Source organism: Eleutherodactylus coqui, chromosome 12 (assembly GCF_035609145.1).
Source record: "Eleutherodactylus coqui strain aEleCoq1 chromosome 12, aEleCoq1.hap1, whole genome shotgun sequence".
In the NCBI taxonomy this organism is placed as follows: domain Eukaryota; kingdom Metazoa; phylum Chordata; class Amphibia; order Anura; family Eleutherodactylidae; genus Eleutherodactylus; species Eleutherodactylus coqui.
In genome coordinates, this window is record NC_089848.1 from 5,105,003 (window position 1) to 5,123,200 (window position 18,198).

The window sequence follows — 18,198 nt, forward strand, 5'->3', positions numbered from 1 at the left end:
CAACTTGTCCCGCAAAAAACAAGCCCTTATATGGCCATGTCAATGGAAAAATGAAAACGTTATGGCTCTTGAGACGCAACTGCAAAATTAGTTGAAATTCAATGATTAGACCATTTTTAAAAAACTGCCCTGGTGGGCACAACAGGGTGGTAGGAAACCCGCCACTCAAGGGGTTAAGAATCAAAGTGGGAAATAATTTGGGAACTCAAGCTAAGAATATTCCAGTCATTGCCAAAAGGATTCAAACCAACACTGGGATTTATGATCCACTAAAAGGAAGTCCTCATCAGACTGACCAGGTGGCCAAACCCAAAATAATGGTTTCCTAAAATAGCAGTCATTTCAGGTGATCATCCCTTGACATAGTAACAAGAACAATGGTTTGCAATGGACGATGGCAGACAACGGCCTGCCCAAAACTTCATCTATCCTGTTGAAAAGTTGGGGTCTGCAACTGCCAAAATTGCAAGGGTTTGGCGTTATCTGCAGAAATCTTGGCGATCTCTTTCCATACTGGTAGTAGTAGTCACTTGCCCCAGCTCCTGCCCCTCCATGGCCAGTGTGCCGCCCTCCTCTTCACTTCCAGGTGCACTTCCTGACACAGGGTCATGTGACTGCTGCAGCAGTGCTGTTGACTGGCAGTAGCGGTCACATGATCACTAGAAAGTGCACCTGGAAGTGAAGACCAGCAGGAGACCGGCCTCCAGAGGAAAGGGTGTAGCAAGGGAGAGGGGCAGGGGAGGATCACTTCTGCGTTATTACACCACTCCGCATGCGCTTTTTCCTCCCCCAGATAACGCTTCGCGGTTGCTAAATGGAAGATTGACCGGCCGTATCATGGCCGATGTTCTCGCATCCAAACATAAGTCTTATTGCTGTGGCCTAATGATGTAAGGACACATGTATAAAATGGCTTAATGTAACATGTTCAAGGGTGTGCTTTTCTGATTAAGACACCTCTGTGCACCAAAAGCTTGCAGATACCTCGTCAGCCGACCAGAAAAATATATATAAAACTCGTCTTTAAGGCCGCCTGCAGACGAGCGGAAATCCCGCCGCGGGATTTCCCGCAGGATTTCCGCCGCTGAAAGTCTGCATAGGAGTGCATTACAATACGCACTCTTATGCAGACGGCCGCGGTTTGGCCGCGCGAAATCTCACGCGGCAAACAAACCGCGGCATGTTCTAATTTTTTGCGGGCATGCACTCACCTGGCCGCCGGCTCCGGTCTGCGCATGCGCCGGCTGCGCGGCAGATCAAAGAGCCGGGGCCGCCAGGCGCGGGTGAGTACGCGCTCGTCCCTGCAGGCTCTGGGGTCGGATCGCGCGGCGAGATTTCTCGCTGCCGGATCCGACCCGCTCGTCTGCAGGCGGCCTTAAACACAAAAACATTTGATGTCACATCGATGTTTCCATCTCACGGTATTTATGCTGTGCAAAGTATCAATCCATCTAGCTTTTTGACTCCTTTTGTCACTTTTGCATGAACTGTCTAATTATGAACTTTAGCTACTGCTGCGCAGTCTACTACAACATAGTAATGCATGAACAATCCAGCTTACTACATTGTAAAAGGTTTGATGGAGAGACTGATAGTCTGGGTTTAGCAGAAAAGAAATGAATTTAGCGAACATCATTCACTTCTCAACTTGAGAACCTGCCTGTTAGTTCAGTTAGATGATGCGGATGCCAACCTCCTGCCGGGAAGTGAGACCGACCATTACAGACGTCGCTGAATAAGTCTGAAGCCTTCTGAGAAATTGAAAGTTCTAATCACACATATCAGGCAATTTTTAAATCCATGCAAACAAATTCAACTGGGCAATCTGTACACCTCATTAGTAGGCTTAATGGGGAAGCCAGAGTGACATTGCCTTAAAAGGGCTAATTTAGCCTCAGGTAAGTGTCTACTCGAGCACAATAGTAGTTTTTAAAATCTAAATTATGGACTAGTTAAATATTTTAACATTTCTATATACAGTGGATATAAAAAGTCTGCACACCCCTATTAAAATGCCACTTTTTTCTTAAAGATGAATTATTCCAGATTTCCACTTACAATGTGACCCAGTATCTGTACAACTCCATTCAACAAGCAGTTAAAATCAGGGTGGAAAGAACAAAAGCCAAAAAAATCTGGTTGCATAAATCTGCACACCCTAAGGCCACCTGCAGACGGGCGGGTCGGATCAGTCGGCGAGGATTCTCGCCGCGGGACCCGACCCGAGCGCCTGCATGGACCAGCGCGTACTCACCCGCAGCTCCGGCTGTTTGATGTGCTGGCTTGCCAGGCAGCCGTCGCATGCGCAGACCGGAGCCCGCGGCGGGTGAGTGACGTTTCTGTGTGGGGCTCTGCGAGCACCGCACAGAAATAGAACATGCCGCGGTTTGTTTGCCGCGTGAGATTTCGCGCGGCCAAACCGCACCCGTCTGCATAGGATTGCATTTGTTAACGCAATCCTATGCAAGCTTCCAGGGGCGGAAATCCCGCCGCGGAATTTCCGCTCGTGTGCAGGCGCCCTAAAACTAATACTTTGTTGATGCACCCTCTGACTTTATGACAGCATTCAGTGTTTTCGGGTTGGTGTCTATCAGCACGGCACATTTTGACTTGGCAATCTTTGGCCACTTTTCCTTGCAGAAGTTCACCAAATCTGACAGATTACGAGGGCGTCTTTTGTGTAGCGCCCTCTTCAGGTCAACCCACAGATCTTCAAGGGGATTCAGGTCTGGGCTCTGGCTGGTCCAGTCAAAAACTTTAATTTTCTTCTGGTGAAGCCATTCTCTTGGCGATTTGTCGCCTGCTTTGGGTTGTTGCCGCGCTGAAAGGTGAAAAATTCTCCTTCATCTTCAGCTTTTTAGCCGCGGCCTGAAGGTTTTGTGCCAAAATGGACTGATATTTGGAACTGTTCACAATTCCCTCTACCCTGACAGCAGAACAGCCCCCCACATAATGTTGCCCCCACCATCACTGTGGGTTGGGGGTCTTCTGGTGATGGCAGTGCTGACTTTGTACCAAACATACCTTTCAGAATTAATGCCACAAAGTGCCACCTCGGTCTCAGACAGAACACGTGTGTTTTCGCTGGAGTAGCCCTTTAACTAGATCCCTTCAAGAGATTGGCAGCACTATATAAAACACAATTCTGACCCTCACCGAGTGAATCAAAAAAATTTTGCAAAAAATGTTAAACATTAAAGTCACAGTGTTAAAGGGCAGATATGAGCAGTAACTGTATTTTTAGGAAATTCTGATCATGGCATTAAGCAATAAGACTGGTTTTACCACTACTGGCCTCACCTGTCAGTTCAGCTGACTCCTAATGCATTACAATAAGTGAACTCTCGGTTAATATCACGATTGCGAACTGTAATTTTTCCAATTTACCAAATATCAGACATTCTCCAATCCAGTACACATTCAGTACATCCACCTCTATTCTCATGACTGATGGTGTTGTGGGGCAGCCCATATTGACCGATCATAGCAATGATTGCTCACACACTGGGCTGAAATGGGCACTGACTAACAACTTATCTTGATAGCCAGTAACTGCAATTTACCTACAAAAAACACATGCAAATACCAGGGAATCTCAACAGAATCCCAAATACATACTAGCTACGGACCTCCCAATGTAAGCCATGGCCTTTAATAATAAAACCGCCTCCTGCTAAATGACATGCATCTGCTAAATAAACATGGCTGACTGATGTCCTGCAATTGGGAGCAAAATCATTGCTGCATTACAGAATAATCCTCCGCATGCACTACGAGAGGGTAGCGGATGACTGATCCTGTTATTGCACAACATGCGTTACATTGTTATGTTGACACATTATCGCAATGCTACATTCTTGAAAGAGGAATTTGGGAACGGTTGCCATCAGATGTTTAGCGTGATCCAGCGGCCTTGAGAGGTTTCTGTAAAATGTTCCCATAGTGAAATAGTCAAAATAGGTCTTAAGATAAACTGAAAAAACTGTTGCAAAAACACTGACCTGCCACTCCCCTAGGTGGGCGCTTCTGGCAGTATAATACAATCAAACTGACATTATAAACTCAATATGTAAAAATGTCAGGGTGACCATCGGTCCAAATTTGACAATTTATGCCACATTGGGGTGAAAACCTTTTTTTCCCCCCATTTAAAGGCACTAGGGAACAGTGGCAATCGTGCACTTTGTGTGACTCTCCAGATCTGAAAAGTGAGGAACAAATTGTGCAAATCTTCACCTGCTAATAGCAGGATTACCAGAGTGATTGATATCAGGGATATCAAAGTATCCCAATTTATTAAGAGAAATGCAATCTTTTAAGAATAAATTGGCACAAATCTTGCCAACTACCCTCTCCAATTGGTTATCATCAAGTGTAGGCCAACATTTTCTGCTTTGAACAAGAGAAATGGGGGGGGGGGGGAATTCTATAGCAAAAAAATAGTTCTTTACAGGGTAATCTCCAGTGTGTGACCCATCATGTGGGCAGTGCATCATAGGACGCCCATACAAGTGTCTAGCGCTCACACTGCCGTGATTTGTCTCTCCTCTGTATCGATACACAGGGGATCAATGAAGGTCTATGGACTCCATTCCCTCCCGTAACACGTGTCCGTGATACGCGGTGAAAACGCGGCCGAGGACATGAGTCTAAACTTAGCGCATATTCAGATTTGTTGTAAAAGTTTTTTTATGGCTGCGTCATATCTGAACGGGTTTGCAAATATCCACACACATGTTGTGGAACAACCCCATTCAGATGTATGGAACGGATTTCTTAATTGGAAACTCCGGCAACAAACCTGTTGTGAGGGAACATAAACCCTGGTAAAGTGCAGCACAAAATATTCTGTTATCCGGCAGGAATTTGGCAATAGCCATAAAAAAACCCCGTAAATATGGGGGCGTGGCGAAGGAGAGCTAGATGGTCGCATCCTAACACAGCGCTCCTCTTAAACCTGCACAGCGACTACAAAGCAGCTGAAATATCAGCCAAAAAACTTCACTTCCCAATCCTGAAGAAGGCGAGAGGCTACCAATATGCCTAGAAGGGTGAGGAAACTGTCCCCGAAAAAATTAACGGACTTCTACTCCACAAGAAGCCGTGGAGAGGAACCTAAAGATAGCGGCCCTGCGCTCAGAGACAAGGCGGGAATCCCCGGACGCCAGGGAAAATTCTGTCAAGGGAGACACAAGCCGCGGCGGAGGACGAAGATCCTCTCCCCTCGCCTCCCCGCAGGTACTACCTGAAAATCCGACCCGCAGAGATAGCTCAGCTGACAGCTGGAGCCGAAGTCCGGAGCACACAACCATGCTGCGTCGGAAATTTTCATGAAAGAAGCAATGTTGGCGCTTCATACCTCAATACAAAAAGATATCGCCAATAGCCTGGCGGGCATAAATGCGACTGTAGATGAGAAAGAGTGGACCATACAGAGCGTAAAATGGGTGACTTCACAGCAGCCCATAACTCACTAGTGGACTCTCATAACAGTTTGGAGGAGGAGGTGGAATCCCTGCGAAACAAATTGGTGGATATAGAGGACAGAAACCGCCGAAATAATATTAAATTCAGAGGTATCCCTGAATCGACACCTCCCTCTGAACTCACTGCCTTTCTGTAAAGCCTAATTCAAGCGATCATCCCACAATGCTCAGCCTCAGACCTTACAATAGACCGGGCACACAGATTGCCAAGAGCTCAGTCCGTTCCTCCGTCATACCCGCGAGACACAATCGCACGGATCCACTTCTTCCACATCAAAGACCAACTTATGCGAGCCTCAAGACAACTTCCTTCACTACCAGCTCCGTTCCAGAACATTACACTCTACGCCGATCTCTCCCAAGCCACAATAGCAGCAAGAAAGAAATTGTCCCCATAACATCAGCGCTACGAAAACACGAAGTAAGATACAAATGGGGCTTCCCAACTAAAATCATCGTCACAAAGAACGGGAGAACCCATGTTATTGCCACACTGGATAAAGGCCTGGAGCTACTAGAAGAATGGACCATTCCTTGCCCAGCACAAGCCGACCAAACCCTGCCCAAGAGAAACAACCAGTCCCCCAAGATCGCGCAGGATCCCTGGCCGAAGTATGTTTGCCGCTGCCTCCCATGATTTCTTTAGAAGGCCCTCAGCTTTGCGATCCATGGGATCTTTTAACCCCTTGAGTGGCGGGTTTCCTACCACCCTGTCGTGCCCACCAGGGCAGTTTTTTTAAAATGGTCTAATCATTGAATTTCAACTAGTTTTGCAGTTGCGTCTCAAGAGCCATAACTTTTTCATTTTTCCATTGACATGGCCATAGAAGGGCTTGTTTTTTGCGGGACAAGTTGGATGGATGGATACCACATGTGTGATTTGATTTTTGATTATTTACAAAGTAAAGGGAGACAAGTGTTTTTTGTTTTTTTTAAATTTTTTTTTTTTGTCTCTTTAGGGGACTTCCACAGGGACCCATCAGGACCCCTGATCACATTCCGGGGGTCCGATGGTGACAGCCCTTTACATGCTGCAGTTACATAGACTGCAGCATGTAAAGGGCTAACACAGCAGAGATCGGAGGTTTTCTCTGATCTCTGCTGTAAGAGCTGGTACCTAGCTGTCCTCTGACAGCCAAGCACCAGCTCTCCCTGCCACAGAGACCATCGGCTTGCTTCTGACAAGCCAATGGTGTCTATGGCAACCTGTAAACAAAGCAGGAGATTGCCGGCACATCGGCAATATCTTCTGCTGGTTTTTCAAAGCCCTTTCTTTGTTCTCTGTGGGTCTGTGCAGGCAGAGCACACTGTCACAGCTTGTGGCATTGTGCTCTGCAGCTCCCATAGTGATACATAGCCCGGAAATCTTCCGGGCTATGTCGTTATGAGCAGTGGAGCTCATCCCGGAAAATTTCCGGGCGTGCCACTCAAGGGGTTAACTGTGCGGCTCCACTCTTTTTGGATTATTTTGGTGATATTCTTGTGGACAGGGAAGGTATGCTTGCGCCTCTCCCCTAGTCTCCCAAATATCTCATCTTGTAGGGTACGTGGTTCTCTGGGCTCTTCCATTTTTAGTGTAGCCCTGACTGACTTAATTAATTCCATTAAGTCGTCCTGATGAAATAAGTATCTTTTGTAGTCCTCCTCATCTGAGGACTCCTCGCCCGCCTGTTCCTCTTGCTCCGACACGATAGAACTCTCGGAGTCGGAAGGCTCGTCAGGAACATACGCTCTTTTCTGGCGTTTCGCTAGTGGCGCCAGCTGTGACGTTAGGGCTGATCGAACCTCCTCCTTCACCAGCTTCCTGTCATCCAGGAATCCCCCCGATTCCTCTTTAACTAGCCTAGCTACGCATGCCTTGCATAGAGGCCTCTGGTACGTAGCTGGCAGTTTTATCCCGCATTTTCTGAGTTTTGTTCTGGGGGGATGTCTTTTTTATCCCCCTGACAAATAAAGCATTTTTGCGGGTAAATATGCAGTTTTCCATACACAATACACTGGATATTTGCATTGTATTTTTTGCCGCACTGGCTACTTACGGCCGCTGAGGCTGAGGTCTCAGCTGTCTCTGGGGCTGGAGCACTCATTACTATACTGGTGCTGCAGACACCCTGCGACCTGTAGTGCTGGTTTGTTCTGACTTCTCCAGGTTCCAAATTTTTTTAATTTTTTTTTTAATTTTCGCGCTCCTGCGCTAAGCCCCGCCCCCTCCGCTCCTGATGCAGACGCGATGGCGTCATCACGCTGGACACGTGGCGCGGCGCCCCCCGCCGTCGAAGGGCTTCCTGGAGCACCGCGCTCTAACTTCTGCAGGGAGGACGAGGGGGACTGAGGCTCCCGCTTTGTACCCCCCATGGGCCGCCGCGGGAGGAACCTGGCCCGGGGGTTACCACCCCATGTGGCGTCCCGGGAGTCGTCTGGCTTGGAAGGGAGGACAGGCTGAGCCACTGCCCTCCGATCCGCCTGTAAGTAATCCTGGCTGGCTTCTCCACCAGCTCCTCTCAGAGATCCTGCCTCCTGGCAGGACAGGAAGACACTGAGGAAAGTGGGGAAGGGGGGGGGGGGGGGGGGGGAGCTTTTAACCCCTCAGTGTGTTCCTGTCCTATCAGGAGGAGGCAATCTCAATTGGTGCTGTCGTGGAGACGACTGGGGAAATTAACCTATTTGCCGACGACATAATATCTCTAACAAACCCGAAATCCTCACTCCCCCAGGTGATGTCTACCTTGCAACACTTCAGTGCTATTTCTTACTATAAGGCAAACTCCACTAAATCACAAATGATGGGGATTAACCTATCCAAAGCGGACGTAAAATCCTTAAGAACTACATTCCCATTCCAATGGTGCCCCTCCTCCCTGCCCTACCTAGGCATACTTCTAACCCCCTCAGTTAACGACATTCCCCTAACTAACTTTCCCCCGTTAAAAACGCTACTACAAAAGGAACTAGTCCGGCTGGCCAAATTTGAACCGAGCTGGATGGGCAGGGTGATCCTGTATAAAATGCTTATTCTCCCCCGCATTCTCTACCTCCTCAGGACCATCCCTATACCCATCCCACATTCCATATTTCTTTCACTTCAACGAATGAACAAATTCCTATGGAAGGGAGCGAGACCTCGAGTGGCATTCTCCATTCTAAATAGACCTTTAAAATTCGGTGGCATGGGTCTTCCCAACCGTCGAAATTACCACAATGCTTTTCTAATCGACCAAAGTAGACACTGGTGTAACAAGGAGGCGGATAAAACATGGGCCTCCACCGAATCTAATCTAACGGGAATAACCAATTGGAAAGCATGCCTCCCAGCAAACTCAATTCTCCCCCAGGAAGCCTCGCAACATCCCCCAACAGTTAAAGCCACACTAAAAGCATGGAACGCTCTAGGCCTGGGATCAAACCTGGATCCAGGCTAGTCCACAAAAATCCCATTGCCTTTTCTCACTCTAAAGTTCTTAATACCGGACCTTTGCTTAAACAACTGGCCCACAGAGAAACCATGACTATCTCCAACCTATATCAGTGACAGTCTACTCTCCTTTCCTCAGCTACAAGAAAAGTTTGCAGTCCCATCCCTGGAGCATTTCACCTACCTACGCATCTGCAACTTCCTACGAACCCACAAGCTTACCTCCTATACGCTACCAAACCCGCTAAACGACTTATTAAATACAAATTTAACTCTACAGAAAAAACTCTCTAAACCTATCTACTCTGACCTATCTGGTACACAATCTTTTAAGAAAACAATCATCTTCCTGAATTGGGAAAAAGACCTGAACAAAAAATTTTCTCAGGAGATGTGGTGCGAGGCCATGAGATGGGCCCATAAATCCACCTCTTGTGCCTCACACTGGGAACAATATCAAAAACTCCTGACCAGATGGTATTGCTCCCCTTTAAGACTGCCTCAGATGAAAAGAGATGTCTCCGCTATGCTGGAGGGGATGTGGGGAAATTGGATCAATATTCCATATATTCTGGTCATGCCCCTTCATACGCAACTACTGGAGTAAGGTCTCACAATGCATATCCAGCTTACTACCCACTGCAGGGAAGCTCGAACCCGAGCTAGCCCTCCTCCTACTGGGCATAGGAAACATACCCAGGAGCTATAGAACAATAGTGTGCCACATACTCCACACCTCGCGAATACTTGTAGCAAGGAAATGGAGAACTAAGTATATCCCCTCCATAGAGGAGATGCAAGACTCCGTATGCTCAAATTGTGTACACAATCAAAATCTAATTGCCCTCCAAAAAGACACTCTGGCCCAATTCCGAAAAGACTGGGCAGGCTGGTTCCAGACAATGAAAATGCCGACAGGGTTTGACTAACTGCTAACCAGCTTAACATTCTTTAAAGGGGTTGTCTAGCGGCAGCAAGTGGGGTTATACACTTCTGTATGGCCATATTAATGCACTTTGTAATGTACATCGTGCATTAAATATGAGCCATACAGAAGTTATTCACTTACCTGCTCCGTTGCTAGCGTCCTCGTCTCCATGGCTCCGTCTAATTCTGATGTCTTCTTGCTTTTTTAGACGCGCTTGCGCCGTGCAGTCTTCTTCCTGGTGAATGGGGCCGCTCATGCCGGAGAGCTGGTCCTCGTAGCTCAACCCCGTCACGTGTGCCGATTCCAGCCAATCAGGAGGCTGGAATCGGCAATGGACCGCACAGAGCCCACGGTGCACCATGGGAGAAGACCTGCGGTGCATCGTGGGTGAAGATCCCGGCGGCCATCTTGGTGAAGGAAGAAGAAGGAAGACGTCACAGAACAGAGATTCGGGTAAGTAATAAAAAATATATATATATTTTTTTTTTAAAACACATCCTTTGGGGTTGTCCTGCGCCGAACGGGGGGCCTATGGGGAAAAAAACCCGTTTCGGCGCGAGACAACCCCTTTAATCTGTCAATTTCTCTCTCCCCCCTCCCCGCCTCCATTCATCCTTCACACTCTCCAAACTAAAGGGGCTCAGCTTCTGAAATAATACTAACGACTGAGAGGTCTCATCTCCCTCCAACAACACATATATTTGGAAACCGCTAGCCACTCTTGTATGACGAACAACTGACAGACCAAATCAATATGCTCTAAGGTACCTTAAAGTTAAGTTCACACTTTCCCCTCAGACTTCCCTTCCATCCCCTCCCTCATTCCTTTCATCTCCCCCTCCCCCCCTCCCTCTTCAACATTAAGTTGTAACATGCAATGCTAATAGTTATTGATGTACAATTAACAACTCATATGCTTGCACAAGTTGTATGTATAAAAAATGCCAATAGAAAATTATACAAAAAAAACAAAAAACGAAAATATAACAAAATGCACAAAAAATATAAAAGCTCGTCACATCTTCCTCTTTTTTTCTTGGATTCTATTTTGTCTCAATTAAAGTAGAGAAACATTCTAAGCCCCCTCCTATGCTCTAAGAGCAGCCATGCTGGCTAGTATACAGTATAGGCACAAGTGGTTCGCACCGAGCGCAGGACTGAATGTTAGGAAGTGGAATCTCTGCAACATTAAAAGTTACAGAAAACTCCCATAAAGTCTTCCTTCTTCGTGCGTAGTTATAAGGAGAAGAAAGAAAGTTTCCCACATAAAGCGAGGAATGGACTGACCCGTGGCCTGAAGGGGCGATGAAGTACAAGCAGCACTGCACACGGTTGTCCGGCATCTGACGCCTGTTGACACGTGATTCTGCATTCAGGTAGTCTTCAAATTTACTGTCAATGTAGTCAATAACTGGCTGCCAACTGCAGAGGCAAGGAAAATAAATCACAGAATTAGGGCTCATTCACACAACTGAAATCCAGTGGGTTTTTTTTTTTTTTGTGCACAAAAAAAATACACCCACTCCACAAGGATGCCTCAACTGATATGGGCCGTTTTGGTACATCACATGCACCAAAATACCACATGCTGCGTTTTAGATTTTTTGCACACGTAAATAACAATAAACCCCTAGAAATCAATTGGTTCTATTCACTGTGTAATATGTGGCATATTTTCCTTCCAAGGAGCCCTTAAAGTGTCTTTGTTCAATTAGAGACCAAGGAAGATACAAATCCTCGGGAGATAACAATATCCCACGGGCAAGTGTGATATCGAGCTGTGAATCACGGCCAAATATTGCACTCGCCAACATACAATTTCCCCGCGATGCATTATCAAAACCGCCTTGCATCACGTAGGGGAAGTGGCGATCTTCTGCCACGGCTGTCGCAGAGTGTCTCCCATGGTTCTCAATGGGGATACCTCGCACCGTGTGCGCCTAGTATGTGGTGCGATGCTTCCACTGACCCCATTGAGAATAATAAGCGATGCGAGGGCACGCCCAAAGACAGCACGCCCATAGACAGCACGCCCATAGACAGCACGCCCATAGACAGCACGCCCATAGACAGCACGCCCATAGACAGCACGCCCATAGACAGCACGCGCCACCATTTGTTCCTTGCATCGTGCAAAGTTTGTGACCCATTCAAAAGAATGCGGCTCGTATTCGTGCAAGAATGTCCCAGCCGTGTGAATACGGCCATATCCTTACGAACAGATCATTATATTCTATATCCACCCATTATAATTATATGATAAAACAACTAGGAGGGAGCCTTCACCACCAACATCCACCTGTACATTAAAAAGGGAAATCGTTTGTGTGAAGAAAATCCATTACCAGTTACTGTTATCCACGGCATCGCCGAACCCCGGCGTGTCCACTATGGTGAGCAGCAGCTGGACGCCACCTTCTTTGATTAACACTTTTGACTGTTCAACCTAAAGAGAAAAGAACAAACGTTACAGAAACGGCTTCAGACCAACTAAACCTCAAGCTGCCTGTCCTGCAGCCAACAAGTACGGCCCCACGACCACGGGCGGTTTCGAATAGCAGAATCAGCGCCGGGCACCCATGCGGATGATCTGCGGTTCAAGCTGGCCCATAAGGAAAAATGGGCGTCAACACCTAAATTAAAGCATGCGGATTTGATTAACTGATCTTTGGGTGCGGAAACCAAATTGCAGCATGCTCCATGTCAGTGCGGATTCCTCATGGAGCCGCCCCAACACCAAAAAATAAATCTTTTGCATTGCAACATACAAGAGCCCCAACAGTCGGAGTTCTCTGAAGAAAGGCCTGTTTTGGGTGGGGTTGGCTGGAGTTTAGCTTTTTAGGAGGCAGACGAGCAATTACTACATTTATTACTTTGTACTAACACCATTCACAGTTCCAATAATTAACATGACCGCTATATCGCTCAAGTCATTAAATGCCGTCACAGATACAGTGACACCGATTACAAGTAGTTATTTTTTTAACCCATTTTGCATAAGAAAGCATTTGCAAAAGGATTTTTTTTTTTAACTTGTGAGCTTTTTTTTTTCTCTCAAAACAACATTTTTGAGCCCCACGAGGGCACTTGTACATCCCTTAAATACTCTGCGGTATTATTTTATTGATAGGCAGCCCACTAGACCGAGCCTCAGGCTGCGATAGGCTTGTATGGCAGATCCAGAGGACACCTCTAGGCTTCCGGCGCCATGGCAACCCATTATAGCCCCTCATGATGGTATTACGGCGGGGCTGTAAGGCGACAGATTTCCCTCTAAATCCAGTGTTGCTGCTGACTGATATATAAAGGAGTTAGGACACAAGCATTAGACGGCAGATGACACAGAATCTATATCTATATATGAAGACGAAAGGCCTCACCCGCCGACCGCCTCGCCCCGCCCCGCCCGACCGACCGACCCACTCCAAGATATATTCAAACCAACTCTTAGTAGAGCTTGGGCTAAATGTAGGAATCCCTAGAAGATACCTGAGTTGGTTTGAATATATCTTGGAGTCAGTGTGGGCTCTAGATCGTTAGCTTTAGGAACAAAAAAAATCTAACGGCGTAATTTAGATTTAGATCGGAGTTGTAGATTCCATTGTATTTAGGAGAATAGAGTGGTCTTTACTATATTTTTCACTACCTCATTCCCAATTATCTTTGGGGAATGCTGTCTATTATGACACATGTATTTGTGAATTTTGACCAAGAATTATTATCAGGGTCCTATTCTCTCTAGGAGAGCAGATTTTTATCTTATTCCCTACTATTTTGTAGGAATTCCAATTTGAGGCTCTATGTATCTAGGCCACTAGTCAGTTTAGTATCTATTCTAGAATTTTCGTATTGGAACCCCTGAGGAACCCACAGTATGTAGGGGAAACGCGTTGGGTCACGTAATTCGCACAGGTTCTTGTAATAGGCCATTCTACACCATCAGGATGACACCTGCGCATTGAAACGGCGAAATCATTGCAGACTATTCGGTCTTTTTTAAGACTAACAATACGCAATTGCGGAGAACAAAAAACCTTTACTCAGCCTGATTGGTCTTTATTCGCCTACGAAAGTTGCATAAATTTGAATACATCCTTTTATCTCTCTCCACCCTATACAGTAATGTGTGTGTTTGTTCTTCCCTGTTTTAGCTATATTATATTTTATAATTATTAGTTTGAAGGTCCACGTAGTAAACTTCTCGAGACTCATTCGTTGGACTAATACTGCCCTTATGAAACCAAAATCCATAGACGAGTTTAAAAGGGGACTTGATGTCTATCTGGAGAGGAAGGATATTATAGGATATAAATCTAAGGTTAAAGGGGTTGTCCCACGAAAGCAAGTGGGGTTAAGTACTTCTGTATGGCCATATTAATGCACTTTGTAATGTACATCGTGCATTAAATATGAGCCATACAGAAGTTATACACTTACCTTCCCTGTGCTGGCGTCCCCGTCTCCATGGCTCCGTCTAACTTCAGCGTCTAGTCGCCCGATTAGACACACTTGCGCAGAAGGGTCTTCTGCCTTCGGGTCTGCCTGGCAGCAGCGGCGTTCTGGCTCCGCCCCCTTCTACACATCATCGCGTAGCTCCGCCCCGTCACGTGTGCCGATTCCAGCCTCCTGATTGGCTGGAATCGGCACACGCGATGGGGTGGAGCTACACGATGACGCATAGAAGGCGGCGGAGCCAGAACGCCGCTGCTGCCGAACCGAGCCGAAGGCAGAAGACCCTTCTGCACAAGCGCGTCTAATCGGGCGACTAGACGCTGAAGTTAGACGGAGCCATGGAGACGGGGACGCCAGCACAGGGAAGGTAAGTGTATAACTTCTGTATGGCTCATATTTAATGCACGATGTATATTACAAAGTGCATTAATATGGCCATACAGAAGTGCTTAAAGGGGTTGTCTCGTGAAATCAAGTGGGGTTATACACTTCTGTATGGACATATTAATGCACTTTGTAATGTACATCGTGCATTAAATATGAGCCATACAGAAGTTATTCACTTACCTGCTCTGTTGCTAGCGTCCCCGTCGCCATGGATCCGTCTAAATTCGCTGTCTTCTGGCGTTTTTAGACGCGCTTGCGCAGTGCGGTCTTCTCCCTGGTGAATGGGGCTGCTCGTGCCGGAGAGCTGGTCCTCGTAGCTCCGCCCCGTCACGTGTGCCGATTCCAGCCAATCAGGAGGCTGGAATTGGCAATGGACCGCACAGAGCCCAGGGTGCACCATGGGAGAAGACCCGCGGTGCATCGTGGGTGAAGATCCCGGCGGCCATCTTGGTAAAGGAAGAAAGAAGTCGCCGCAGCGCGGGGATTCGGGTAAGTAAAACTTTTTTTTTTTTTTTTTTTTTTAACCCATCCCTTGGGTTTGTCTCGCGCCGAACGAGGGGCCTATTGAATAAAAAAGAAACCCGTTTCGGCGTGAGACAACCCCTTTGACCCCACTTGCTTTCGCGAGACAACCCCTTTAATTGTTAATCCAGGTATACAGGCAGGTAGGAACTATTAGGGGTTGATCCAGGGAACAGTCTGATTGCCATTAGGGAGTCGGGAAGGAATTTTTCCCCCAAAAGGGCTAATTGGCTTCTGCTCTTGGGGTTTTTTGCCTTCCTCTGGATCAACACCACAGGAGGCTAACAGGCTGGACTAGATGGACATTGCCTTCATTCGGCCTTACAAACTATGTTACTATGTTAACACCAGCTCCTCATGGCACCATGCGGCCTTAGGCTAGTCTCACACGGGTGTGAGCAATATCAGGCAGATATCGCACTCACCATTTAAGTGAAAGCCACGAGGATGCGATGCGTTTTTACATGAAAACAGGCTTGCATCACTGCAAGGATGAAGGGGATCCCCCGGCGCGATGGTTACAGCTGCGGCAGAGGCTCGAGGAGTTCTCCCATTGAAAACAGTGCAATATCACAGGAAAATTGGACATGCCGAAGAAAACATCGCTCACGTGTCTGACCCCATTCATATGAATAGGCTTCATATTTGTGCGTCCCGCAACGCACAAATCCCCCGACGCACGGGGTGCCGGCGGCCTCGCCCAAACTGACCCCCGACGCACGGGGTGCCGGCGGCCTCGCCCAAACTGACCCCCGACGCACGGGGTGCCGGCGGCCTCGCCCAAACTGACCCCCGACGCACGGGGTGCCGGCGGCCTCGCCCAAACTGACCCCCGACGCACGGGGTGCCGGCGGCCTCGCCCAAACTGACCCCCGACGCACGGGGTGCCGGCGGCCTCGCCCAAACTGACCCCCGACGCACGGGGTGCCGGCGGCCTCGCCCAAACTGACCCCCGACGCACGGGGTGCCGGCGGCCTCGCCCAAACTGACCCCCGACGCACGGGGTGCCGGCGGCCTCGCCCAAACTGACCCCCGACGCACGGGGTGCCGGCGGCCTCGCCCAAACTGACCCCCGACGCACGGGGTGCCGGCGGCCTCGCCCAAACTGACCCCCGACGCACGGGGTGCCGGCGGCCTCGGCCAAACTGACCCCCGACGCACGGGGTGCCGGCGGCCTCGCCCAAACTGACCCCCGACGCAGGGGTGAGAGCAGCACAATTTGCTAGTTTCATTTAATTATCGTTATTTCAGCCTTCCTTATTCAGTTGTAGCTGCCATTTATGCAAACTTGATACAGGAAGTGGAGCAGCAGGAACTGGTGGGTAAAAGGACCACTATATTCATTAATAGAACCTGCTTGCTAGCGGTGATCTATACAGATCTGTGGGTCTACAAGGTAACTCACTACAAACCATGTATAGAAGTGATCCCAGCAGTTCTACTGCCATCCACGCCTCTCCTACACATCACTAAACCAAGGGGTAGGATTGCAGGATCACACTACACCGTGTAACCATAGAGACGCATATGACTGCAGAAAAGCTGCACACAGATTTGTAAAATAAGACTTTTGTCAAGTTGCTTAGTATGCCATTTTAGCTGTAATTAAAAAACCTGGCCAAAAGTAGAAGCCACAATGCAGGCTGAAGATCTTGCCCATATGTTAAGCCACAATGCAGGCTGAAGATCTTGCCCATATGTTTGTCTTACAGATTTTATTGCCTGCAACGTTTATGTGGACATTAACAGACTTGCTTTAAAAATCCATGTCGGCAGTTTCCATCCAGTTTGGGATTACAGGGGTTATCCCAAGACAGACCATCATCGATCCCTAGAATAAAAGTCACTGCCAAGCCCCCCCCCCCCCCCCCCCCTTCAGATCCCGAGAACGGGAGTCCCATTTACCAAATGCCCATCCATGCAGGCTCGCAGCACCCCACACAGCGAGGAGATTTAATGCAGCGGCGGTCACATATGCACAGTGTCTTCCCAACCATTCTCAATGGGATTGCTGAAGACAGGGTACAAGTGCTTGGCCATTTTCGTTAGCACCATTAATATGAATGGAGTGCGAGAATCGCATGGATAGAAGCCCCTGATGCCATAAAACATATGGAGGAACTAAGATGCTCGAATCTTGAAGAGGAATATACATATTACTACTCCAGCAGGGCGGTATGGATGGCCTTTCAAGACTGCCCATCTGTCTCTAGCGGGCTAGCAAGGGGGATTATACAGTAAGAGGGGCTTTTCCATCTAGAAATCTATTCAAGCACCCAATAGACTATCCCTGTTCACACCTCGCGGTCCACATCTTCAGTGCGGCTTTTCTTGCTTCTCCTCTACGTTTTATTTCTGCTTCTCTACTTTTCATCTTCCCAGTATCTACGTACCCCGCTATATTATCTTCCCCCACCTCCCGTTTTAAAATGTTTTGTTTTGTTTTTTAAACTTAGTTACTTTCTGTTTGGGTTGGATGCAACTTAAACAATGGGAGGACACCGCAATATGTGGATCCCTCCCGGTTATTATAACTAGGGCGTCAGCTATACGGAGAGCTGGCATATGTCACCAACAAAACTGCTCCCTCTAAGTCTATATGAAAATTAGAGTCAATTGTTATGAAGCTAAAGACAATGCAAGAAGTTCCACAATTGATCTCATTACAACTGGTTATATCTTTGATGCCTTATTGCATTCATGTGTCTTGTAGTACCCTGAGGTTTTAATACAAATCATTTGAACATAAAATGAATGGAGTGGCCATAAGTGATTCCTACTCAATGTGTCCAACTTCACTGTGGTTGGAGAAGTGACTCCACAGTGACAAGAGGGGGACACCGATCAAGACTTCCCACCCATCCGAAAGAGAGGTGATAAAAGACTGTCTTGGGAATACCCCTTTAATCTGAATGAGGCTAGGAGAAAACCATTTGTTAGCTGTAAAAAAAAAAAAAAAAAAAAAAAACAAAAACACCCTATTCAGTTCAATGGAGCCAATTTGTAGCCTT

The 18,198-nt window shown here is 47.5% G+C and overlaps 1 protein-coding gene across 2 annotated transcripts in view; it reads right to left on the bottom strand.

The window, feature by feature from the left end:
* Nucleotides 1-18,198, bottom strand: part of SEPTIN7 (septin 7) — an 85,461-nt gene that overhangs the window by 29,086 nt on the left and 38,177 nt on the right. For both annotated transcript variants that reach the window (XM_066584815.1, XM_066584814.1), the window contains exons 3-4: nucleotides 12,172-12,272; nucleotides 11,114-11,248 (exon numbers count right to left, since the gene is read on the bottom strand). In XM_066584815.1, the coding sequence (XP_066440912.1) occupies nucleotides 11,114-11,248; nucleotides 12,172-12,272 (236 nt within the window). The remainder of the gene's footprint in view (nucleotides 1-11,113; nucleotides 11,249-12,171; nucleotides 12,273-18,198) is intronic.